Below are 25919 nucleotides of genomic sequence, written 5' to 3'. Positions count from 1 at the left end.
AGCCATGACATCATTTTCTGGAATTTTACAAGCTGTCTAAAGGCACAGTCAACTTTGTGTATGTAAACTTCTGACCCACTGGAATTGTGATGCAGTGAATTATAAGTGAAATAATCTGTCTGTAAACAATTGTTGGAAAAAATTACTTGTGTCATGCACAAAGTAGATGTCCTAAACGACTTGCCAAAACTATAGTTTGTTATCAAGAAATGTGTGGAGTGGTTGAAAAACGAGTCGTAATGACTCCAACCTAAGTGTATGTAAACCTCCGACTTCAACTGTACTGTACATATGACATGAGTAATGCAATTATTAAAGAGGCCAGTGATTTCAAGTCTATAGGGCAGCCGCCTCTATTGTGCTAGTGATGGCTATTTAACAGTCTGATGGCCTTGAGATAGAAGCTGTTTTTCAGTCTCTCGGTCCCAGTTTTGATGCACCTGTACTGACCTCGCCTTCTGGGTGATAGCGGGGTATCGAATCTCCCTATTTGTCGCAAACATTTTAGAAAAAGCTGTTGCGCAGCAACTCAATGACTTCCTGAAGACAAATAATGTATACGAAACGCTCCAGTCTGGTTTTAGACCCCATCATAGTACTGAGACTGGACTCGTGAAGGTGGTAAACAACCTTTTAATGGCTTCAGATCAAGGCTCTGCATCTGTCCTCGTGCTCCTAGACCTTAGTGCTGCTTTTGACGTCATCGATCACCACATTCTTTTGGAGAGATTGGAAACCCCAATTGGTGTGCACAGACAAGTTCTTGCCTGGTTTAGATCTTATATGTCGCAAAGATATAATTTAGTCTCTGTGGACCGATCTTGGTCCTGCCGTACATACCTACACGTACGCTACGGTCACAAGGCGCAGGCCTCCTTATTGTCCCTAGAATTTCTAAGCAAACAGCTGGAGTCAAGGCTTTCTCCTTTTCCATTTTTATGGAATGGTCTGCCTATCCGTGTGAGAGACGCAGACTCGGTCTCAACTTTTACGTCTTTACTGAAGGAGGTCCTATGATTGAGTGTAGTCTGGCCCAGGGGTTGCGAAGGTGAACGGCAAGGCACTGGAGAGTAGCCGGCTCCCCTCTCTACACTGGGATTCTCTGCCTCTGACCATATTATGGGGGCTGAGTCACTGGCTTAATAGTGCTCTCCCATGCCGTCCCTAGGAGGGGTGCGTCACGTCGTGCCAGGCTCTTTTCGCTATACTCGACTTGAGTCACTGACGTGATCTTTGCGCCCCCTCGGGCTTGTGCAGTGGGGAAGATCTTTGTGGGCTATACACAGCCTTGTCTCAGGGTAGTATGTTGGTGGTGATATCCCTCTAGTGGTGTGGGGGCTGTGCTTTGGCAAAGTGGGTGGGGTTATATCCTGCCTGGTTGGCCCTGTCCGGGGGTGTCGTCGGACGGGGCCACAGTGTCCCACAACCACCCCTGTCTCCAGTATCTATGCTACAATAGTCTAGGGTCAGTCTGTCCTATCAGGTGTAATTATACTGTCTTATCTGGTGTCCTGTGTGAACTTAAGTATGCACCCTCTAATTCTCCCATCTCTCTCTCTCTCTATCTCCCTCCCTCCCACTAAATGCTCGGCTATGAAAAGCCAACTGACATTTCCTCCTAAAGTGCTGACCTGTTGCACCCTCTACAACCACTGTGATTATTATTTGACCCTGCTGGTCATCTATGAACGTTTGAACATCTTGAAGAACGATCTGGCCGTAATGGCCATGTACTCTTATAATCTCCACCTGTCACACCCAGAAGAGAAATGGCCACCCCTCAGAGACTGGTTCCTCTCTAGGTTTCTTCCTAGGTTCGTGCCTTTTTAGGGATTTTTTTCCCTAGCCACCGTGCTTCTACATCTGCATTGCATGCTCTTAGGGGGTTTAGACTGGGTTTCTGTATAAGCATTTTGTGACATCTGGTGATGTAAAAAGGGCTTTATAAAGACATTTTATTGATTGATTGATTTGAAATATATATTGACCTGCATTCAGAATGACTCCCAGGTTTGGGAAGACTAACATAATATGAGACTACCTGACGCATCTAAACTGGAACAACCACTTCAGTAACGGGTGCAATACATCAAAGTAACACATTTGATCTATTTTTAAGTATTTATATTTGAGTAGCATAAGATTAATCAATCAATGAATGTGGAAAAACATATACATCCTTTGGAAAATATTCAGATCCCTTGACTTTTTCCACATATTGTTACGATGCAGCCTTATTCTAAAATGTATTACATAGTTTTTTCCCTCATCATCTACACACAATACCACAATAATGACAAAGCAAGAATTGAAATATCTGAAATATCACATTTACATAAGTATTCAGACCCTTTACTCAGTACTTTGTTGAAGCACCTTTGGCAGCGATTACAGCATTGAGTCTTCTTGGGTATGACGCTACAAGCTTGGCATTAGAGGTCGACCGATTATGATTTTTCAACGCCGATATCGATACCGATTATTGGAGGACCAAAAAAAATCCGATACCGATTAATCGGCCGATTTATATATATATATATATATATATATTTGTAATAATGACAATTACAACAATACTGAATGAACAATGTTTTAACTTAATATAATACATAAATAAAATCAATTTAGTAAATAAATAATGAAACATGTTCAATTTGGTTTAAATAATGCAAAAATACAGTGTTGGAGAAGAAAGTAAAAGTGCAATATGTGCCATGTAAAAAAGCTAACGTTTAAGTTCCTTGCTCAGAACATGAGAACATATGAAAGCTGGTGGTTCCTTTTAACATGAGTCTTCAATATTCCGAGTTAAGAAGTTTTAGGCTGTAGTTATTATAGGAATTATGACGTGTCAACTATTTCTCTCTATACCATTTGTAATTCTTATACCTTTGACTATTGGATGTTCTTATAGGCACTTTAGTATTGCCTGCCTAATCTCAGGAGTTGATAGGCTTGAAGTCATAAACAGAGCTGTGCTTCAAGCATTGCTAAGAGCTGCTCACAAACACAGTAAAGTGCTGTTTGAATGAATGCTTACGAGCCTGCTGCTGCCTACCACCACTCAGTCAGACTGCTCTATCAAATATCAAATCATAGACTTAATTATAATAAACACACAGAAATACGAGCCTTTGGTCATTAATATGGTCAAATCCGGAAACTATAATTTTGAAAACACAACGTTTATTCTTTCAGTGAAATACGGAACTGTTCTGTATTTTATCGAACGGGTGGCATCCCTAAGTCTAAATATCGCTGTTACATTGCACAACCTTCAATGTTATGTCATAATTATGTACAATTCTGGCAAATTAATTACAGTCTTTGTTAGGAAGAAATGGTCTACACACAGTTCGCAACGAGCCAGGCGGCCAAAACTGCTGCATATACCCTGACTCTGCTTACACTGAACGCAAGAAAAGTGACACAATTTCCCTAGTTAATTTTGCCTGCTAACATGCATTTATTTTAACTAAATATGCAGGTTTAAAAATATATACTTCTGTGTATTGATTTTAAGAAAGACATTGATGTTTATGGTTATGTACATTTGTGCAACAATTGTGCTTTTTTCGCAAATGTGCTTTTGTTAAATCAACCGTTTGGCGAAGTTGAAGTAGGCTGTGATTCGATGATAAATTAACAGGCACCACTTTGATTATATGCAACGCAGGACAAGCTAGTTAACCTAGTAATATCACCAATCATGTGTAGTTAATTAGTGATTATGTGAAGATTGATTGTTTTTTATAAGATAAGTTTAATGCTAGCTAGCAACTTACCAGGTGTTCAGCCTGCCACGCAGTCTCCTCGTGGATTGCAATTTCATCGGCCATAATTGCTGTCCAAAAAGGTCGATTACCGATTGTTATGAAAACTTGAAATCGGTTTTGCCGATTAATCGGTCGACCTCTAATTGGCACACCTGTATTTGGGGAGTTTCTCGCATTCTTCTCTGCAGATCCTCTCAAGCTCTGTTGGATGGGAAGCGCTGCTGCACAGCTATTTTCAGGTCTCTCCAGAAATGTTCAATCGGGTTCAAGTCCGGGCTCTGGCTGGGCCACTAAAGGACACTCAGAGACTTGTCCCGAAGCCACTCCCGCGTTATCTTGGCTGTGAGCTTAGGGTTGTTGTCCTGTTGGAAGGTGAACCTTCGCCCCAGTCTGAGGTCCCGTGTGGTCTGGAGCAGGTTTTCATCAAGGATCTCTCTGTACTTTGCTCCGTTCATCTTACCCTCGATCCTGACTAGTCTCTCAGTCCCTGCCGCTAAAAAACATCATCACAGCATGATGCTGCCACCACCATGCTTCACCGTGGGGATGGTGCCAGGTTTCCTCCAGACGTGGCGCTTGGCATTGTCGTGACTTTACTTTAACATTAATCTGAAAACTGATATTTATCTAATTAACTAACTATGTTTATTGTTACCCGATTAAACAGCATCCCAGAGGCGACTCCGGGATGCTGGCCTTCTAGGCAGAGTTCCTCTGTCCAGTGTTTATGTTCTTTTGCCCAACTTAATCTTTTATTTTTATTGGCCAGTCTGAGATATGGATTTTTCTTTGCAACTCTGCCTAGAAGGCCAGCATCCCGGAGTCGCCTCTTCACTGTTGACGTTGAGACTGGTGTTTTACGTGTACTATTTAATGAAGCTGCCATTTGAGGAGTTGTGAGGCGTCTGTTTCTCAAACTAGACACTCTAATGTATTTGTCCTCTTGCTCAGTTGTGCACCAGGGTCTCCCACTCCTCTTTCTATTCTGGTTAGGGCCAGTTTGCGCTGTTCTGTGAAGGGAGTAGTACACAGCGTTGTACCAGATCTTCAGTTTCTTGGAAATTCCTCACATGGAATAGCCTTCATTTCTCAGAACAAGAATAGACTGACAAGTTTCAGAAGAAAGCACTTTGTTTCTGGCCATTTTGAGCCTGAAAATTGAATCCACAAATGCTGATGCTCCAGATACTCAATTAGTCTAAAGAAGGCCAGTTTTATTGCTTCTTTAATCTGAACAACAGTTTTTAGCTGTGCTAACATAATTGCAAAAAGGGTTTTCTAATGATCAATTAGCCTTTTAAAATTATAAACTTGGATTAGCTAACACAACGTGCCATTGGAACACAGGAGTGATGGTTGCTGATAATGGGCTTCTGTACGCCTATGTAGATATTCAATAAAAAATCTGTCATTTCCAGCTACAATAGTCATTTACAACATTAACAAAATCTACACTGTATTTATGATACATTTTATGTTATTTTAATGGACAAAATATGTGCTTTTCTTTCAAAAACAAGGACATTTCTAAGTGACCCCAAACTTTTGAACGCTAGTGCATTTTTCATTAGGGAACGAACATCTGACTGATGACGGGATGGCCGGGCATTCGTGCGGTTGAGTCCGTTTCTGCGTGAACATGGACTCTTATTAACAACGTGATGAAACTTTGTTGACAAGGTGTTGTAGAAAACGATGAATAGAATGGGCTTGGAACCTCTAACCCTGGCAATTTGACAGGTAAACTCATGGGTACACTCGCAATGGCTGCCTGGTATTGTGATGCAATAATTTCCACTGTAATGTAGAATCTTCATTAAAATGATGTTAACTGATGTGGCTTATGCAATGGTATGTATTTTTTGTAATGTCAGTTGAGTTGAATCAACAAATCACAACACATATTGATAGGTAGACTTCCTGCTTTTACATCCTGCTTTGCTCCTATATGGGTACACTCGCAATAGTCCAAGTCGGTGTTAGATAGAACGTCGTGGCCCCGCCCGCCTGTGGAAAAAATAACTTGTGGTTACCTAGGTTACTCTATTGGCTCACAGAAAAAAAAGAAGAAAAAAAGCAATTTCCTTGCTGTCTGCTTGTTTTAATCAATTACAGAACCACATTTAAGAAAAATTCAACATGTATAAAGATTACTTTTCAACATTGCCTGCTCCCTAACATTCTCATTACTTAGAAAAATGTAATTTTGTAGGGCCTCCCTAATGCCCCACTCCTCTTCAATTGCAAAGTTGCTGTATATTGGTGGGAACTGGAAAACGCTGTCGTACACATCGATCTATAGCCTCCCAAACACGCTTATGGGTGACATGTCTGGTGAGCAGGGTTGGGTAGGTTACTTTCTAAATGTAATCCGTTACAGTTACTAGTTACCTGTCCAAAATTGTAATCAGTAACGTAATTTATGGATTACCAAACTCAGTAACGTAATCGGATTACATTCAGTTAATTTTAGATTACTTTCCCCTTAAGAGGCATAAGAAGAAGACAAAAATGTATGTTACCAGGGATAAATCAATGTTGAAGTTTACATAGCTGGCCATATATGGATGTTCCATTTTACTTTATGGGTTGGTTATGTAGGCTTTCTACCACATATAATAATACGATCAAATTATATCTTTACATTAAAAACCAAAGTCTATAAGAATTCCCGTCATTCCAATAAATGTTGTACCCCTTGATCATCAAGAATAGGATTTGGAAATAAAGAAGTATAGATTAGCCAAAATTACCTGACCATAACTAAGGATAATTAAGAATTTATAAACCAGCCCTACTCTGTTGTTTATGGTTTTATTGTCATGGAGGACTGACTGGCCTCATTGAATCGAGTTGAAAAATAAATGTTGCGCTCATGGAATGGCATGCTTTGAGCACTACTGAAAAAGTGCTATTTACATGTGAAAAATGAATGCCATTTGCTGCATTTGCTATAGGCTTATTGATTACCTTTTTGTTAGTGACACTTTGATATCTTGATAATATGCAGCTGTTTAAATGGCAAATCCACAGATGAAACAATAACAAAATGGTTAGCCCGCCTCTGTTTTGGTAAAAAGCTGAGGGATGGGCCTGGAGAAATGTAACCACTCTCAGATTAACAGACAGAGCTATGGATGCAAGGACTGACCATCCATGATATCACAATTATTGTTTTAACCATGTTATGAGGCTATACAGTGTTGGTTTACATTTACAAACATTGGAGAAAAACAAGCTTATGTTTTGGGTTCTCATGGAGTGTGACAGTTGAACTAAGCTCATGAAGCATTTCTAAGTTATATTCTTCAAGAATCAAATCATTTTTAAGTCCAAAAATGGATGTAGCAACTACAGATTGCCCCTTTAAGTCTATCAAAAGTGTGCGAGTTTGAACATGTGTCCATTAGGCCTATGGATAAAAACAATTTATCAGCATGAATTAGATTGAGCAATAAAAGCACCACTTTTATTCCATAGGCTGGGATCCGCACTGTGCAGCTGTTGCAAGAGCGCATTCTTCACTGGCTGTCCATTGGTTTCAAAAACAATGATTGATAGGCATCTTAAACTTCTTGAATTCAACCATTATTGGGTTCAAATACACATTTAAATTTGTGAACAGCCATCACAACAGCTACAATCTGTAAGGCACAAATAGCTAAATGAGAGAGCAGCAGTGTGATTCACATCGCCGTAGACTACAACACTGCTGTCATCCTTACCTCCAAGCGTTCATTCAAGTTGGATAGTTTTTGGATGCCGACAGCAGTCGCACCATTGGAAGACACAACTTGGACTGTAGCCTACAAAAGCCTATTCCTGCTCTTTTCCTGCGATCCATCAAACACATTTGGTGTGTCATTATTGTGGTCTCTGACTTGTTGTCAGACTCGCTCAGGTGGAACAAACTTAAACTAGCGCCTTTTTTTCAATGCTGATTTGAATGTCATTGAGAAAACAGAAGTGTCAAATATATTTTTTGCAAACCCCCTTTCTGAATTTAAAACTAATCCTCGAAGTAATCATCTAGTTTTTCAAAAGTATCTGGAATCTGATAACAATATTTTTGCTGGTAACGTAACGGATTACAGTCACTGTTTTTTTATAATCCCTTACATGTAATGCAGGGCATGGAAGAACTGGGACATTTTCAGCTTCCAGGAATTGTGTACTGATCCTTGGGACATGGGGCTGTGCATTATCATGCTGAAACATGAGGTGATGGATGGCACGATAATGGGCCTCAGGATCTCATCACGGTATCTCTGTGCATTTAAATTGCCATCGGTAAAATGCAATTGTGTTTGTTGTCTGTAGCTTATGCCTGCCCATACCATAACCCCACCGCCACCATGGGGCACTCTGTTCACAGCGTTGACATCAGCAAACCGCTCGCCCACACAACGCCATACACGCTGTCTGTCATTTGCCCGGTACATCCGTGAAGAGCACACTTCTCCAGCATGCCAGTGGCCATCGAAGGTGAACATTTGTCCACTGAAGTCGATAACCACGCTGAACTGCAGTCAGGTCAAGACCCTGGTGAGGATGACGAGCACGCATATGAGCTTCCCTGAGACGTTTCTGACAGTTTGAACAAAAATGATTCGGTTGTGAAAACCCACAGTTTCATCAGCTGTCCAGGTGGCTGGTCTCAGACGATCATGCAGGTGAAGCAGCCTGATGTGGAGGTCCTGGGTTTACTGTCCCCAGCATAAGGTGCACCTGTGCAATGATCATGCTGTTTAATCCGTTTGTTGATATGCCACACCTGTCAGGTGGATGGATTATCTTGGCAAAGGAGAAATGCTAACTAGAACGGATGTAAACAAATGTGTGCACAAAATGTGAGCGTTTTTGTGTGTATGGAACACTTCTGGGATCTTTTATTTCAGCTCATGAAACATGGGACCAACACTTTGCATGTTGCGTTTATATTTTTGTTGAGTATAAATGTCTTACCTGTGATGTTTTCCACACACAGCTACGTGTAGCCTACTGGGACAACGGGTCCCCACATTTCCCACTCTACCACACCGAATAGCCTGAAGCCACAGGGCTCTTCTCGCAGCTGCTATTTCCCTACGTGGGAGCATCGTGATTTTTGACTTGGTTACATGTACATTGAACAACACAGCAGCTTTTCGGCACACTTTGTTACTTCTGTATAACAAAAAAATCTACGACGAAGTTGGCTCTTTTACAACGTGGGTCAATTTGAAAGAATGTTTATATTCTCCCAATTTGTGGACGTGGACAAGGGGAATTCCTTATTATTACGTGAATATCGACTCTTAGTATGACCGCCAGTTCACCTATTATGCCATCATTGTCTTGAACGTGAACGCCCGTTCTATTCATTCCATTTAATATATATATGTTGCTATTCGAAAGGTTATTACGGGGACTACAGTCATTTGGCTAGCCAATTACCGTTATCCAAAATAACATGACCGTCAGAGCCCTAGCTTAGAGGACAGTCAACATAATGCCTAACATAAACTCCGCACACACACACACACACACACACACACACACACACACACACACACACACACACACACACACACACACACACACACACACACACACACACACACACACACACACACACACACACACACACATACCATTGTGTAGTGATGTCCAGTTCTGTATCCATATGCAGATCTATTCAAATGTCCCTGTCTGATCCCTATAGCACACAGAGCCGTGTCTCTGTCTCTCTCTTCCTCCTCCGCCTCCTATTCCTGTCCCGATATACCCTCCATGAAACTACAATAATATCCGATTAGCTTGTCTCTCTTCCAGGGTTTCTCATAAAGCCCTATTATAGAGTTTGGAATGGAGCTTTTGGTGGAAAGACAATGAGATACACAGATGTACAGTACATCTGAATCCATTTGAATCGAGCACTGGGCGGAAATCACTGGCCTGACTTGACATACCTTTGGCGTTTTGGTGCATTTTCCGTTCCTGGCGTCCTTGATATAGGCGATGTCCAGGAGATCCGTGTCCTTTAAGAAACCAGCAGAAATAGAACAGTAAGTTTCAGTCACATGTGGGTTTACTGACTGTATGGTTGATTATGTACCGATAAAACATTATGAGATCCAATGGTATCACCCTTTATCAGCCACCCCCAAAAAATCTATAAAAATGATTAGTATAGCCCAACGTTGGGCTATAGCGCGAAATCGAATACTACAACTGGATGAATCATGGTGAAAGATAATGTTGTTGAAAGCCAGGGCAGAGGCTAAGTGCAGGCAAATATTTCCTGATATACCTTTCTGGTGGAGGAGCTTCAGCATGGAACAGGTTTCTGTGTGTGTGTGTGTGTGTGTGTGTGTGTGTGTGTGTGTGTGTGTGTGTGTGTGTGTGTGTGTGTGTGTGTGTGTGTGTGTGTGTGTGTGTGTGTGTGTGTGTGTGTCTTTGTGGCGCAACATTGATGAAGCTGTAACAGTCTGCTGAGGAACGGTCTTACCGTAGTGAGTTAGTTTCTGTCCACTCCATTAAGTATAACCTGTCTCTCATTTCCAGAACAGGATAATAATAGCTTTATTTGCCTCATAAAATAGTGAATAAATCAAACTGTGTGTTACATCTCTCATAAAGCTGTGACTGAGAATAGCCTCTGCTTAGACTTTAGGACAACACCTTCTTAGTCTAGAATATTTGGGGACAAAAGCTACTGTTCATAACTTTAACTTGTCTTAAATATTTTACGACAGCTTATTGGCTATTTGGTTTTCAACCTCGCATGGAGGGGATTTTCCCGGCCCGCATGTGTCATTTATTTTTTAATACTTTATAAAAATGATAATTAAGAAAAAAACAGCAAGACACAAGATAATTAAGGAGCGTCTGTTATAAAAACATGTTTTATAGGTTTAGGCTAGAGCAGTGGTGGTGCCTGGAGAAGTGAGCATACTCAGATTATTGCCCAACATTTCCCAAACAGGATAGGCACCCTATTTCCTATAGTTTTTTCCGGATTCACTCTCAAAAAATGTATTTCTTTTTAAATAGAAAAACAACAAAAGTCAGATGTTCTAATTCCACAAGAATGAATAAAGCACATCAGGAGACCATTTCTGATGTCTGGGAAAAATCTAAACACATTTTTTTCAGAGAGTGTAGTTGCCCTTAAATTCAATTGGGCACCTAGCAAGAGTACATTTGGCTAGCGGTGTTTCTGTACTGTACAATGTAGGCCTGCAGTGTACATGATGTAATGGCAGAGTTTGCCCTCTCAATTGATACAAATCATCATAAAATCACTCTGCCAGGTAGGCCTACTTTGCAGTCAACATTTAATTGGGAAGGTTTTTCGGGAAAGCCATTAGAAATGTTTATTCAAACAGTGCATTATGACTGAATTGCACATCGCAAAGATTCAACCAAGACTTCGGACCAAACTTTTTTCAATACCTGGTTTGCATACCCATTGTTGCATTTATTGGTAGATATCATAAGTTGAAAGGTCTTTCTTAACTACACTACTGGCTACCGATGTCGTTACTCCGTGAGCTGCTCCACGTGACAACCAGTGGAGAGCTGCGCACTCTTGCTGCGATATTGCAATCAAGGCACGCATGTGAATACTTCACATGCTTTACGATTGTGTAGGCTCCACTACACTACTTTGATACAGTACGCATCCATGGGGATGAAGATCAGAGTATACGCAATGCCCACTGAACAAAAAGTGGGTATAGCCCCCACTACACCACTGTGCTAGAGTCTAAAGGGCTCTCCACAGTGATTTCACAGTCTACGCATAAGGAGCTAAGGAGCCCCATTTGCATCGCCGTTCCACACATTCGACACACAAACTACATAGGGGGCTTTGCAAACAAAGCTCCGTCAGATAGACTGTGTGGGAGCCCTTAAGGCCCATGCATCTGACCGAGAGAGAGAGAGAAACAATGTTTTCTGACTGGACATTTTGCTCCGTTTCGGTGGAATTCTCCACTCTGTCTGACCTTACATTCCACTCCTGCGTTCTGTGTATAACATATTTATTCAAATAGGCTATAGCAAGTAGGACTCGGCCAATTACTCGGAATGTCACTCGTGCGCTGCCCTGCTGTGTGCTGCGAGACTCCGCTCTGCGCGGCGCCAGTCAAGTTCAAATAGGCTAAACCAGAACCATATATAGAGAGCGTTAGGCCAACGAGCTCGAACATTCAGTGTCACTTTCTCCTCCGTAGCCGTTTCTAAGTGATAGTTAACGCTTCCTTCCGCGTGGTGCTGTTTATCTATGATCGTTTTCAATACCTATGAAGGTGCCCAGTGAAAGCAGATATGCAATTTGCTGACACCACAACACACAGTAAAGACTTGGACACACAGTATGGCGAATGCTAATCAATAAAAACGACTGTTCAATTCCTAGGGAACTGTCAGAGGCAGGCGTCAACAACATTTCAAAAAATAAAGCTCTATACGGGGGGCCAACATAGCTGACCTGGCCTAACTCTTTAGGAACACCTGTTCTTCCCATGACGTAGACTGACCAGATGAATCCAGATGAAAGCTATGATACCTTATGTATGTCACCTGTTAAATCCATTTCTGTCAGTGTAGATGAAGGGGAGGAGACAGGTTAAAGAAGGATTTTGAAGCATTGAGACAATTGAGACATGGATTGTGTGTGTGTGCCATTCAGAGGATGAATGGGCAAGACAAAAGATTCAAGTGCCTTTGAGCGGGGTGTGGTAGTACAGTAGGTGCCAGGCGCACCGGTTTGAGTGTGTAGAACTGCAACGCTGCTGGGTTTTTCACCCTCAACAGTTTCCCGGGTGTGTCAAGAATGGTCCACCACCCAAAGGACATCCAGCCAACTTGACACAACTGTGGGAAGCATTGGAGTAAACATGGGCCAGTATCCCTGTGGAATGCTTTCGACGCCTCGCAAACACACACCTTGTAGAGTCCAATTGAGGCTGTTCATTTTTTATTTTTTATTCATTTTTTTACTCCTTTTCCTCCCCATTTTCCTGCTATCCAATTGGTAGTTACATTCTTGTCTCATCGCTGCAACTCCTGTACGGACCCGGGAGATGCGAAGGTTGAGAGCCGTGCGTCCTCCGAAACACGACCCAGCCAAGCCGCACAGCTTCTTGACCCAATGCCCGCTTAACCCGGAAGCCAGCCGCACCAATGTGTCGGAGGAAACACTGTACACCTGGCGACCGTGTCAGCGTGCACCGCGCCCGGCCCGCCACAGGAGTCGCTAGTGCGCGATGGGACAAGGACATCCCTTCCGGCCAAACCCTCCCCTAACCCGGACGACGCTGGGCCAATTATGCACCGCCCCATGGGTCTCCCGGTCGCGGCCAGCTGCGACAGAGCCTGGACTCGAACCCAGAATCCAACTGAGGCTGTTCTGAGGGCAAAAGGGTGTGCAACTGAATATTATGAAGGTGTTCCTTCATTTGTTATCTCCAATCATACCCTAACCACTGCTCATCGTGTCGAGTGGACACATAGCTGTTTCATGTCCCAGTAAACTAGGGTTATATTACGATATATTGCGATATATTACGATAGCATAGTCCACCGACAATGACTGACAGCCATCGTCAATGGTGATGTCATCGTGATGTGACAGATAATGGTTTAGCCCAGAGCCATATACACTGAGTGTACAAAACATAACAACAGAACAGTGTGTGTGTGTGTGTGTGTGTGTGTGTGTGTGTGTGTGTGTGTGTGTGTGTGTGTGTGTGTGTGTGTGTGTGTGTGTGTGTGTGTGTGTGTGTGTAGGGTAGTGGTTAGGAAACACATGGGGGATTCATTTGGAGAGGATACTGATGTACTGTATGTGTGTCACCCAGCCTAGAAACACTAACACTCGCTGTCTTACAACAACACACTCACGTGTGCAATTCGGCCATAAGTAGGCTACAAATATCCCCAAGTGGACTGAAATCCTGCCAAAAAGAGGATTCACACACTCACACAGACACAAACTCATCCGCACACATACACAGTGAAGATGTACGTACCTGTGAGCTATCGACTCAACGGCTACTACCCTCCTTCTCTCCTCACACAAACGACTCCTTTTTTGTTACAAACAATGCTTGCTTTGTATTTTGTATTTTTCACAATTGTAAACATTGTGCTTTGTATCGTGAATAGACCAAACGCCAGTCTGGTAATAGTAACCTATCACTTAGGCCTACTGTGTTTAGAGATGAATGTTCACTATTTGTCTTCTCTTCGATCGGTAACACCAACCTGTCTTTCACCAACACGCAGACCTGGAGTGTATTCATTCCGCCTGACAGTCGCAAAATGTTTCTACTGGACAAATTCAGGTACGTCCCTCCCCATTTCATTCCGCTTGCTCCTGCTGAAGAAAAGTTTTGCAACAGGACCGGCAGAATGAATACTCTATGAGGGGTGCACGCGCCAGTCAAGTTCACGACTTTGTCCACAGGTTTCCCGCCTCTGGTTATTTGGTTTCTCCCATTTCGGGGGTGTTTTCATTGTTTATTAGTAAACGCTAATGTTAATATGCAAAATGTTGTCTTTGTTTTGAGGAACGTGTTAATTGTTGGTCATTGTTGTGTATATTGGGCAACAGTATTGACTTTCAAACATGTTATCACTGTTTAAATGCGAAATATTTTATATTATACGCTAGGCTACCTGTTTAAAGGACACGTTAACCAATTTGTAACACCATTTTTTTATGTCAATTAAATGTTATAGAAGTGTTCAGAAATTGAAATTGTGTTATTTTTTTTACTTTATCCGCAATGTTATATTCCATTTAGTTTTGACGTGATCGATGCTTCTCCGTGTGCGAGCACGCACGTGCGTTCTTTTTTCCATTGTGGTGACATAAAGCCTGCGCGTGCACGCACACGGAACGTTGCAGACCAAGCTTGAAATGACACAATTTCATGTGAACAACATCTAAAGACCTGCATACTGAGAGCGTTGCCATTTCTAAAAGGACATACTTGGAGCCATGTTTTATCTGTGCCCCTGCAACTACAGAAAGAGCATGAGGAAGTATATCGCTGGTGGGGGTAAGTTTCTCCAAACCAAGTGAAATCGCAAAAAGTGTCTGGACACTTTTATAACATGTCATGTTTTGGGGGGGTAAAAAAAAAAGTGAATTTGTCCTTTAAAGGTGTTAATGGTTTGTGCCAGGGTTATGCCGGTGCTCCTCATTCTAATAGGGCTGTTCGTGCAGGTAACATGTTATAGCACTCAAACTCTGGATCCAGTCTTCTCACCACCCACTGTTGCACTTGACCTCTGACTCTGTCTGAACTGTCCCTGTTCTAAAACCAACTAAATAATGGAGGCTTCCTGGTCTCTCTCTCTGTCTCTGTCTCTGTCTGTGTCTCTGTCTGTGTCTCTGTCTGTGTCTCTGTCTCTGTCTCTGTGTCTCTGTCTCTGTGTCTCTCTGTCTCTGTGTCTCTGTGTCTCTGTGTCTCTGTGTCTCTGTGTCTCTCTGTCTCTGTCTCTGTCTCTGTCTCTGTGTCTGTCTCTGTCTCTGTCTCTGTCTCTGTGTCTCTGTGTCTCTGTGTCTCTGTGTCTCTGTGTCTCTGTGTCTCTCTGTCTCTGTGTCTCTGTGTCTCTGTGTGTCTCTGTGTGTCTCTGTCTCTGTCTCTGTGTCTCTGTGTCTCTGTGTCTCTGTGTCTGTGTCTCTGTGTCTCTGTGTCTCTGTGTCTCTGTGTCTCTGTCTCTCTCTCTCTCTCTCTCTCTCTCTCTCTCTCTCTCTCTCTCTCTCTCTCTCTCTCTCTCTCTCTCTCTCTCTCTCTCTCTCTCTCTCTCACTCACTTACTCACTCACACACAGTCTCTCTTTCACTCTCGCAAAGAATGTGCTATTTCTCTCTCTCTCGCTTTGTCTAATCTCTTTCTACTTTTGATGTGGTTCTTTGTAGCTCACGTGGTAGAGCATGGCACTTGTAACACCAGGGTAGTGGGTTTGATTCCCGGGACCACCCATACTTAGCGTGCAAAGTCTGTAAGTCGCTTTGGATAAAAGCGTCTGCTAAATGGCTTATATTATTAAACCATCCCGTTGTCTTCTCCACATGCCAGCTGTACTTGTTGGACAGTGTTGCTAATGACACGGTGAGCATGCGAGTGCACATGTTTGCGTATGTTAGCTCAGCTGGATGACTGGAGGTCAATTGAGCAAACCATCACAGACCCAAGCTGTCACGTTCCTGACCTGTTTTCTGTTGTTTTGTATGTGTTTAATTGGTCAGGGCGTGAGTTGGGGTGGGTAGTCTATGTTATGTGTTTTCTATGTTGGGTTAATGGTTTGCCTGGTATGGTTCTCAATTAGAGGCAGGTGTGTGTCGTTTCCTCTGATTGAGAGCCATATTAAGGTAGGTTGTTCTCACTGTTTGTTTGTGGGTGATTGTTCCTGTGTCTGTGTTTACCACATGGGACTGTTTCGTTTGTTCGTTCATTTTAGGTAGTCTGTTCCTGTTCGTGCGTTCTTCGTCTATATGTAAGTTCGTTTGTTTCTGGTCTGTTGACTTCGTTTATTGTTTTGTAGTTTGTTATAGTGTTTTGTCAGTGTTTCGTCTTTGATTCAATAAATTAGTATGTATTCCTCACCTGCTGCGCCTTGGTCCGTTCATGCACCACAAGACGAACGTTACAGAATCACCCACCAACAAAGGATCAAGCAGCGGTGTAACGGGAGAGAGAGACAGCGCACGAAGGAGGAATGGACATGGGAGGATGTTTTGGACGGCAAGGGTTGCTACACATGGGAGGAGATCCTGGCTGGAAAGGATCGCCTCCCATGGGAACAGCTGGAGGCAGCTCGGAGAGCGGAGGCAACCGGAGAGAGGAACCGGCGTTATGAGGGGACGCTCTAGCACGGAAGCCCGAGAGGCTCACCCAAACATTTCTTGGGGGGGGGCTAAAGGGTAGTGTGGCGAGGGCAGGTAGGAAACCTGCGCCCACTTCCCATGCTTACCGTGGAGAGCGGGAGTACGGGCAGACACCGTGTTATGCGGAAGAGCGCACGGTGTCTCCTGTACGGGTGCATAGCCCGGTGCGGGTTATTCCACCTCCCCGCACTGGGCGGGCTAGAGTGAGCATTGAGCCAAGTGCCATGAAGCCGGCTCTACATATCTGGCCTCCAGTACGTCTCCTCGGGCCGGTGTACATGGCACCAGCCTTACGCATGGTGTCCCCGGTTCGCCAACACAGCCCAGTGCGGGTTATTCCACCTCCCCGCACTGGACGGGCTACGGGGAGCAGGCAACCAGGTAAGGTTGGGCAGGCTCAGTGCTCAAGGGAGCCAGTACGCCTGCACGGTCCGGTATATCCGGCGCCACCTTCCCGCCCCAGCCCAGTACCTCCAGTTCCAGCACCCCGCACTCGCCTTATGGTGCGTGGCCCCAGCCCAGTACCACCAGTGCCTACACCACGCACCAGGCTTCCAGTGCGTCTCCAGAGCCCTGTTCCTCCTCCACGCACTCTCCCTGTGGTGCGTGTCTCCAGCCCAGTGCCTCCAGTTCCGGCACCACGCACCAAGCCTCCTGTGCTTCTCCAGAGCCCTGTACGCACTGTTCCTTCTCTCCGCACTCGCCCTGAGGTGCGTGCCCTCAGCCCGGTACCACCAGTGCCGGTACCACGCACCAGGCCTATAGTGCGCATCGAGAGTCCAGTGTGCCCTGTTCCTGCTCCCCGCACTAGCCTTGAGGTGCGTGTCTCCAGTCCGGTACCACCAGTTCCGGCACCACGCACCAGGCCGACTGTGCGCCTCAGCGGGTCAGAGCTGCCTGCCTGCCCAGTGCCGTCTGAACTGCCTGCACTGCTCGTCTGCTCAACGCCGCCTGCACTGCTCGTCTGTCCAGCGCCGTCTGAGCTGCCTGCCTGCCCAGCGCCGTCTGAACTGCCTGCGCTGCTCGTCTGCTCAACGCCGCCTGCACTGCTCGTCTGCCCAGCGCCGTCTGAGCCATTCGTCTGCCCAGCGCCATCTGAGCCATCTGTCTGCCCAGCGCCATCTGAGCCATCTGTCTGCCCAGCGCCGTCTGAGCCATCTGTCTGCCTAGCGCCATCTGAGTCATCCGTCTGCCACGAGCCATTAGAGCCGCCCGTCTGTCCCGAGCCATTAGAGCCGTCCGTCAGTCAGGAGCCGCTAGAGCCGTCCGTCAGTCAGGAGCCGCCAGAGCCGCCAGCCAGTCAGGCGCTGCCAGAGACGCCAGCCAGTCAGGAGCTGCCAGAGACGCCAGCCAGTCAGGAGCTGCCAGAGCCGCCAGCCAGTCAGGAGCTGCCAGAGCCGCCAGCCAGTCAGGAGCTGCCAGAGCCGCCAGCCAGTCAGGAGCTGCCAGAGCCGCCAGCCAGTCAGGAGCTGCCAGAGCCGCCAGTCAGGAGCTGCCAGAGCCGCCAGCCAGTCAGGAGCTGCCAGAGCTGCCCTACAGTCATGAGCTGCCCTCCAGTCATGAGCTGCCCTCCAGTCATGAGCTGCCCTCCAGTCATGAGCCGCCCTCCAGTCATGATCCGCCCTCCAGTCATGAGCCGCCCTACAGTCATGAGCCGCCCTACAGTCATGAGCTGCCCTACAGTCATGAGCTGCCCTACAGTCATGAGCTGCCACCCAGTCATGAGCTGCCACCCAGTCATGAGCTGCCACCCAGTCATGAGCTGCCACCCAGTCATGAGCTGCCACCCAGTCCGGAGCTGCCACCCAGTCCGGAGCTGCCACCCAGTCCGGAGCTGCCACTCAGTCCGGAGCTGCCATTCAGTCCGGAGCTGCCATTCAGTCCGGAGCTGCCATTCAGTCCGGAGCTGCCATTCAGTCCGGAGCTGCCATTCAGTCCGGAGCTGCCATTCGTCCTGAGTTGTCCCTCTGTCCTGAGTTGTCTCCTCTATTTTAGAGGGGCGTTGGTGAAGGTTCCTGGACCATGGTCGGGGGCGAGGGTCGCCACTCAAAGGACGCTAAGGAGGGGGACAAAGACAGTGGTGGAGTGGTGTCCTCGTCCACCGCCGGAGCCGCCACTGCGGACAGATGCCCACCCAGACCCTCCCCTTGAGTTTTAGGGGTGCGCCCGGAGTTCGCACCTTGAGGGGGGGGTTCTGTCACGTTCCTGACCTGTTTTCTGTTGTTTTGTATGTGTTTAATTGGTCAGGGCGTGAGTTGGGGTGGGTAGTCTATGTTATGTGTTTTCTATGTTGGGTTAATGGTTTGCCTGGTATGGTTCTCAATTAGAGGCAGGTGTGTGTCGTTTCCTCTGATTGAGAGCCATATTAAGGTAGGTTGTTCTCACTGTTTGTTTGTGGGTGATTGTTCCTGTGTCTGTGTTTACCACATGGGACTGTTTCGTTTGTTCGTTCGTTTTAGGTAGTCTGTTCCTGTTTGTGCGTTCTTCGTCTATATGTAAGTTCGTTTGTTTCTGGTCTGTTGACTTCGTTTATTGTTTTGTAGTTTGTTATAGTGTTTTGTCAGTGTTTCGTCTTTGATTCAATAAATTAGTATGTATTCCTCACCTGCTGCGCCTTGGTCCGTTCATGCACCACAAGACGAACGTTACACAAGCCTTACTCTCAGCGAAGCATATATCGCTCTCTCTCTATCTCTGCTCTCTCTCTATTTCTCTGCCTTTCTCTCCCCTCCCCTCTCAGGCCTCGTTAATGAAAGGAGGACATGAGAAAGGAACCACATTATGATTTAAATATGCCTCTCTCCACCAGGGCTCTCACTAACCACATCTTAAATACCACTGCACCACCGTTCCAAATGGAGGTCTAGACCGCACTTACAATCCATTATTGATACAGTAGAGTCGGGCGAGGCCCTTTTCAGTTCCATGTTCCATTTTAGAGTTCCATGTTCCACGGAGGCAACAGAGAGAAGACCACACAGTCTTAGCTAGACTGAAAGCATCGGGATGTTACTCAAAATGGGGGCACTGAAATATTCACAGTACATAATGTTGAGGCATTGAAGGCAGGCTGCCATGGGCAAGTGTTCTACTGCTTGGTCTATGGGATTAAAATAACCTGTTCTTATGCAAAGTGATTTACAATAAGCTCATTTAAGGAAGGTAAAGCAACCACCAATTGAAAGTAAATCAAATCACATCATATCTAATCATGCATCCTTCCACACTACAAATAAGCGTGGAGATATTTCTTCGGGGCCAGAAATGACAATTGTGATTGGTGGAAAGCAGGGTACAGAAGTATCACAAGTCATTCTCTGTCACCGGCCAACGTCACAAGAACGAGATGCAGCCGTCACAGAGTCTTAAGTAGCCTCAAATTTGGCCTCTCTGCACCAAGCCACTGCCAAGTCAAATGGTAAGGGAGAGAGAGGGAGGGAAGGAGCCTACCTTTCGATCATCTTATTTCACGCTAATTTGCGAAAATTGTGTCTTTGAAACGAGCTGTATTATGATTGTGTGTTAACTGTACTCCTTGCTCTGTCCAGAAGGAAACCCTGTCTGTCCCAAAATAGCACTCTATTCCCTACATAGTGCACTACTTTTGACTACAGCCCTCCACTCTACGGTTCCTGGTCAAAAGTAGTGCGCATTTGTAGGGAATAGGGTGCCATTTGGGAATCTTTGTAGAGTCTGGACCTCCACTCATAGCAGTCAACATTACATCAGGCTGGTGATCCACGGGGTCACTCTTTCACTCTCAAAGAATGTGCAATGACTATTTCTCTCTCTCTCTCTCGCTTTGTCTCATCTCTTTCTTTCTCATACTTTCTCTCTCTCTCTCTCTCTTAGTCTTGATGTGGGAGATTGAGGCCATGAGGTGGAAAATGAACCTGGCTAAGCGGTGAACTGACTTGCTGCGACCAGGATGTTTTCGTCCCAAATGGCACCCTATTCCCTATAGTGTAATACTTTTGATCAGGGTCCATAGGCATAAACAAATGACTGACACATGCAGAAACGACCAACCATAAACACTCAGTGGCCAGTTTATTAAAATTAAAATGGCCAGTTTATTAGGTACACCACCCCGTTCACACAAAATGGATCGCTCCTACAGACGGTGTGTCACGTGGCTCTATATAATATATATATATATATATAAAGTAGGCAGACAGGCATCGAGCCATTCAGATACTGTTCAATTGAACACTAGAATGGGCAAAAACGAGTAACGTAGGCGACTTTGAGCGTGGTCCAGTATGATCGCCGGTGCCTGGCGTGCCGGATCCAGCCTCTCAGAAACGGCCGTCCCTCCTGGGCACCAAGGTTTACCGAAAACGGTGCGACAAACAAAAAACATCCAGTCAGTGGCAGTCCTGATGGCGAAAACAGCTCGTTGACGAGAGAGGTAGAATGAGAATGGCAAGAATCGTGCAAGCTACCAGGCTGGCCACAAACAGACAAATAACGGCCAGTACAACAGTGGTGTGCAGAACGACATCTCGGAACTCACAACTTGTCTGTCGGTCCTTGTCACAGAGGACCGCACCGGGTTCCACTCCTATCAGCTAAAAACAAGAAGAAACTGCTCCAGTGGGCACACGGTCACCAACACTGGACAACTGAGGAATGGAAAACCATTGTTTGGTCCAACGAATCCCACTTCCTCTAGCGTCATGCTGATGGCAGAGTCAGGATTTGGCCCATCCTGCCTGATGTCAACGGTACAGGCTGTTGGCAGTGGTGTACTGGTGTGGGGAATGTATTCCTGGCACACGTTACGTCCCCTGATACCAATTTAGCAACGATTGAATGCCATGCCCTCAAGAATTCAGGCTGTTCTGGAGGCAAAGGGGGGGGGGGGTTCTGACCTGGAACTAGATGGGTGTACCTAATAAACTGGCCGCCGAGGGAAGAGTTATAAGACAGTGCAGATGTAATAAACATACCTGCTTTGCTTGTGTGACGCACATCTCCATATGAGGAGCACTACAGGAGCACTACTCTCTACACTCCTTGAACAACGGTCGTATCCTTTCACGGAGGTGATGGAGACATTCACCAGCCTCTTTTCTCCATCCTTCTCCCCCTCGTCTTACATTTCCTCTTTCTTATCACGCATTCTCTCCCCTCTCCTCCCCCACAGATCTGATCAATTAGTGTGTGTTTGCGGGGGGGGGCAGAGTTCAACTTCCCATCCTGCCTGTAAAAACCGGCCTTTGAAGTGTCTTTAAGAGGACGGAGCTCCGCAGGAGGGCCTCGCGGAACAGCAGGGCCCCAGGATGAAGCTCCATGGTGGGGCCCAGTGCCCTCAGGCCACTACTGCAACACAGGGCTCTCCGCTCTGTGGATTAATGTTGAACTTTTCTTTTCGCAGACTACAATGGTAATTCAGCTGGTTGGTGCAACTTGTACACTGATTTTACGAGAATAAAAACCCCATAATTATCTCTCTCCGCTTACGCTTGACCGGATCTGTCAAACAACTATTCACTTATATTGGTCTTTTCACATAGATCTGTTTCGGTCACTTATCAATCTATTCACGCATTGAGTTCACGCGGTTTCGTACTTTAAAATCCCACATCTGTTCCATTTACATGTCTTGTCCACTCCAACGTGTCTGTCTCTGAGGATATTCATTTATGCAACAATACAGCCAGGAGAGCCTATTAGAATCCCCATCACGTTCAGGAAGCCAGCAGGGCCAGCCAGACAACCAGGAGAACTGAATGAACATGCTTAACCTGCACTGCCCTGACGATAACACTCCCTGTGATTCCCGGTCTCTCTGTCTCCCTGCTTCTCACTTTGTCTCCCTGCTTCCCTGGGTGTGTGTCTCTGTGCTTCCCTGGGCGTGTGTCTCTTTGTCAATAAGAAGGCCAGTGATAATATATGAATTGCTTGAGATAACATATGTGTAGACGTGCACAATAACGTGCTGCAGCGCAATCAAGATCGGACTATCTGGTATAGATGTAGTTGGCTTTTTTCCCCCAAGGTGGACGGATGGAGGGAGAGAGAATAAAGGGATAGGAGTGAGAGATGGAGAGAGGTGATTGAGCATGCCAGGGATGGAGAAAGGGAGAAAGAATAGAGAATGGAGAGGGAGAGGGAATAAAGGGATAGGAGTGAGAGATAGGAGTGAGAGACGGAGAGAGGTGATCAAGGCAAGCCAGGGATGGAGGAAGAGAGACAAAAATAGAGGACGGAGAGGGAGAGAGAGTGGGGGAGAGGGAGAAAGGTAAGCACGTGAGTGAGGGAAGCGTTACTGACAGCCACAGGGGTAGCTAGCAGCATGGTTGACAGCTCCCAGGTTACAAACCGATGTGCGCTCCACAGGGTTCCTACCAGGGGAGGGTGTGTGCTTGGGGTAGGGAAATGGGGATTGAGTGAGAGCCTTGGGGTGGTGGGATGGGGGAGAGTTTGAGGGTAGGGGAGATTGAATGATTGCTTTACAGGGAAAGAGGAGGAATGATAACAATTTCTTCTGATTTACTGCAGAGTAGATAGCGGAGATTCATCTCTTCAGGGTTTTGAAGAATAATACTTTAGTTTGATTAAGACAGGACAGATATCAGAATGTTAGCCCATAGAGTGTTGTCAATTCCAACAGTTTCCATTTCACTTAGAAAACCGTGTGACTCTTAAATCACCCAGGCAGCCAAATAGGGCTTTCCTCAGCGCTGACAGGCTAGGCCGACATGCTAGCTCAATACAGTATTAAATAACAGGGTCTATATTGGGCTCTAAAGCTACAACTGTCTGTCTATCTATCTGTCCTTTCCAAAAATAAGAAGTGACCAACGGACAAGATGTATTCTGGGACAGTCTCCAAACTAGAGGGGCAGCCAGTGGAAAGTCCCCTCGCTGAGAAAGGAACCAATACTCCCTGTACCATTACTGACCTGAGAAAGGAACCAATACTCCCAGCACCATTACTGACCTGAGAAAGGAACCAATACTCCCTGCACCATTACTGACCTGAGAAAGGAACCAATACTGTCACGAATCCCGCTTCCTGAGTCTGGGTTTGCCTGTGTGTCTGTCCTGGAGTGTGTTTCAGGTGTCCTGGAACGCACCCTGTCTGGTTGCCGGGCGAATTAGCTCATTGGGAGATTGATTTCACCCGCACCTGTTTCCCGTCAGTAATCTGCACACCTGTCCTGATCATCATCTCTACCCTTCAAAAGCTCTGACCTGACTTCCATTCCCTGCCGGATCGTTAGCCATGAACAGTATGTTGTGCCTGAGTACCAGACTCCAGTTGGATAGAATTTGTTTTGTTGTTTTCATTTACGTATTGCTTGCCTTGAACTTACCTCCGTTTGTTTTGTCTTCAGTTACTCACCTGGATCATTCACTCCATTCCCGCCTGGTTGACAGAGGATTCTGCTACTACATTGGATTCACCTATTTCCTCTCATCTACTCACCACCGCTGCCCGCTACGCCATCTGGATATATCTACCTTTTCACATTTCACTGTAAATAAATACTCACCTTCTTCCTACGCTCCTTGTCCTGGTCTGCTTCTGGGTTCGATCTTGAAAGATCGTGACAGAACGATCCGGCCAGTAATGAACCCAGCGGACCTGGACTCCGTTTGCCATGCCATTACCCTGCAGGAGAAGAAATTGGGACAACACAATACGGCGCTACAGGAGATAGCGAGTTCGATCCAGAATTTATCTGCTAGCTTGACACAAGTCCAGGATCAGCTCAGTTTGCAGGTGATTCATTCACCACCGGTTTCACCCATCTCACCTGCCGTGTCTGAAGCGGTTCCATTTCGTGAACCCAAGGTACCGACGCCTGATAAATATGAAGGGGATTTGGGAAAATGCCGTTCGTTTCTTATGCAGTGTGGGTTAGTGTTTGATCTACAGCCCCATTCTTACGCCACTGACAAGGCTAGGATAGCCTTGGTTATTGAACTGTTGCGTGGAAGAGCTCTGGAATGGGCTTCAGCCGTTTGGGAACGACAGGGAACCTGCACGGCTTCATATCAGGAGTTCACGGGAGAGATGAGGAAGCTTTTTGATCATCCAGTCCGAGGTAAGGACGCAGCTAAACGTTTGTTCTCTCTTCGCCAAGGAGATCGCAGTGTGGCAGATTTTATGATTGAGTTCAGGACATTGGCTGTGGAGAGTGGTTGGAATGAGGAGTCACTACAAGCGGTTTTTTACAAGGGGTTGTCAGATGAACTTAAGGATGAGCTGATTTCTTATCCAGAGCCTAGTGACTTAGACAGCTTGGTCGCTTTATCTATTCGGGTTGATAATAGAGTCCGAGAGAGAAGGAGGGAGAAGCAGTGGGGTCTATCCAATCAATCTGTAACTCGGTTACCATTCGGTTCAGGAGGTGAACCAGGACGTATTGATCGTTATTCTCCACACGGGATTAGTGGAGGAGTCTTGCCACCAGATTCTGAACCAATGCAAGTGGGGCGACACGGGCTAACTAAGGAGGAGCGCCAACGTAGACGTGAGACCAATAGCTCTTTCTACTGTGGTAGATCGGGACATTACAACTCCGCTTGTCCACAGCGCCCGTTAAACTGCCCGGCTCGCTAAATTTGGGAGGAATTTTAGCGAGCCAGTTTCAATCTCTCAAGGATCTTGTCAGACCCCGTTTTCCTGCGACCCTTATGAATAAGGATCAGAGTTTTGACCTGAACGCTTTTATCGATTCAGGTGCCGATGGCAACTTTATGGATGCCGACTTGGTGGAACAGCTGGGGCTTTCCAAGGAGCAATTGCCGGAAGCCATTGAAGCAACCACTCTGAACGGCAGTAGTCTGGCACGGATCACTATGAGGACTGAACCGGTTAAGATGTTGGTGTCGGGAAATCATTCAGAGTTTATCTCTTTCTTCATTTTGTCCTCGCCCCATGTTCCTCTGGTTCTTGGTTACCCCTGGCTGAAGGAACACAATCCCTCGTTTGATTGGGTGACAGGGAAGGTAACTAGTTGGAACATTGAGTGTCATGCTAACTGCCTTAGGACTGCCTGTTCTCCTGCTGTTTCCAGTCAGGTCAGTGACTCTGCTCCTCCTGATTTGTCCCTGGTTCCAGAAACATATCACGAGTTGGGTGAGGTATTCAGTAAACAGAAGGCTCTGTCTCTTCCTCCCCACCGACCTTATGATTGTGCGATTAATCTGTTTCCTGGATCTGCCTTTCCCAAGGGACGGTTATACAGTATCTCTCGACCGGAACGTGAGGCCTTGGAGACCTACATCAAGGAGTC

General features: G+C 45.8%; 1 protein-coding gene across 1 annotated transcript in view; it reads right to left on the bottom strand.

Moving 5' to 3' along the window:
* The window catches only part of LOC120023930 (1-phosphatidylinositol 4,5-bisphosphate phosphodiesterase beta-1-like), a 195230-nt gene that overhangs the window by 131715 nt on the left and 37596 nt on the right, over positions 1 to 25919 (bottom strand). Inside the window, exon 3 of the mRNA XM_038968032.1 lies at positions 9728 to 9796. Coding sequence (XP_038823960.1) covers positions 9728 to 9796 — 69 coding nt within the window. The remainder of the gene's footprint in view (positions 1 to 9727; positions 9797 to 25919) is intronic.

The sequence above is a fragment of the Salvelinus namaycush genome, chromosome 29, assembly GCF_016432855.1.
Source record: "Salvelinus namaycush isolate Seneca chromosome 29, SaNama_1.0, whole genome shotgun sequence".
Taxonomy (NCBI): domain Eukaryota; kingdom Metazoa; phylum Chordata; class Actinopteri; order Salmoniformes; family Salmonidae; genus Salvelinus; species Salvelinus namaycush.
This window is presented reverse-complemented; position numbering and strand designations above follow the sequence as displayed.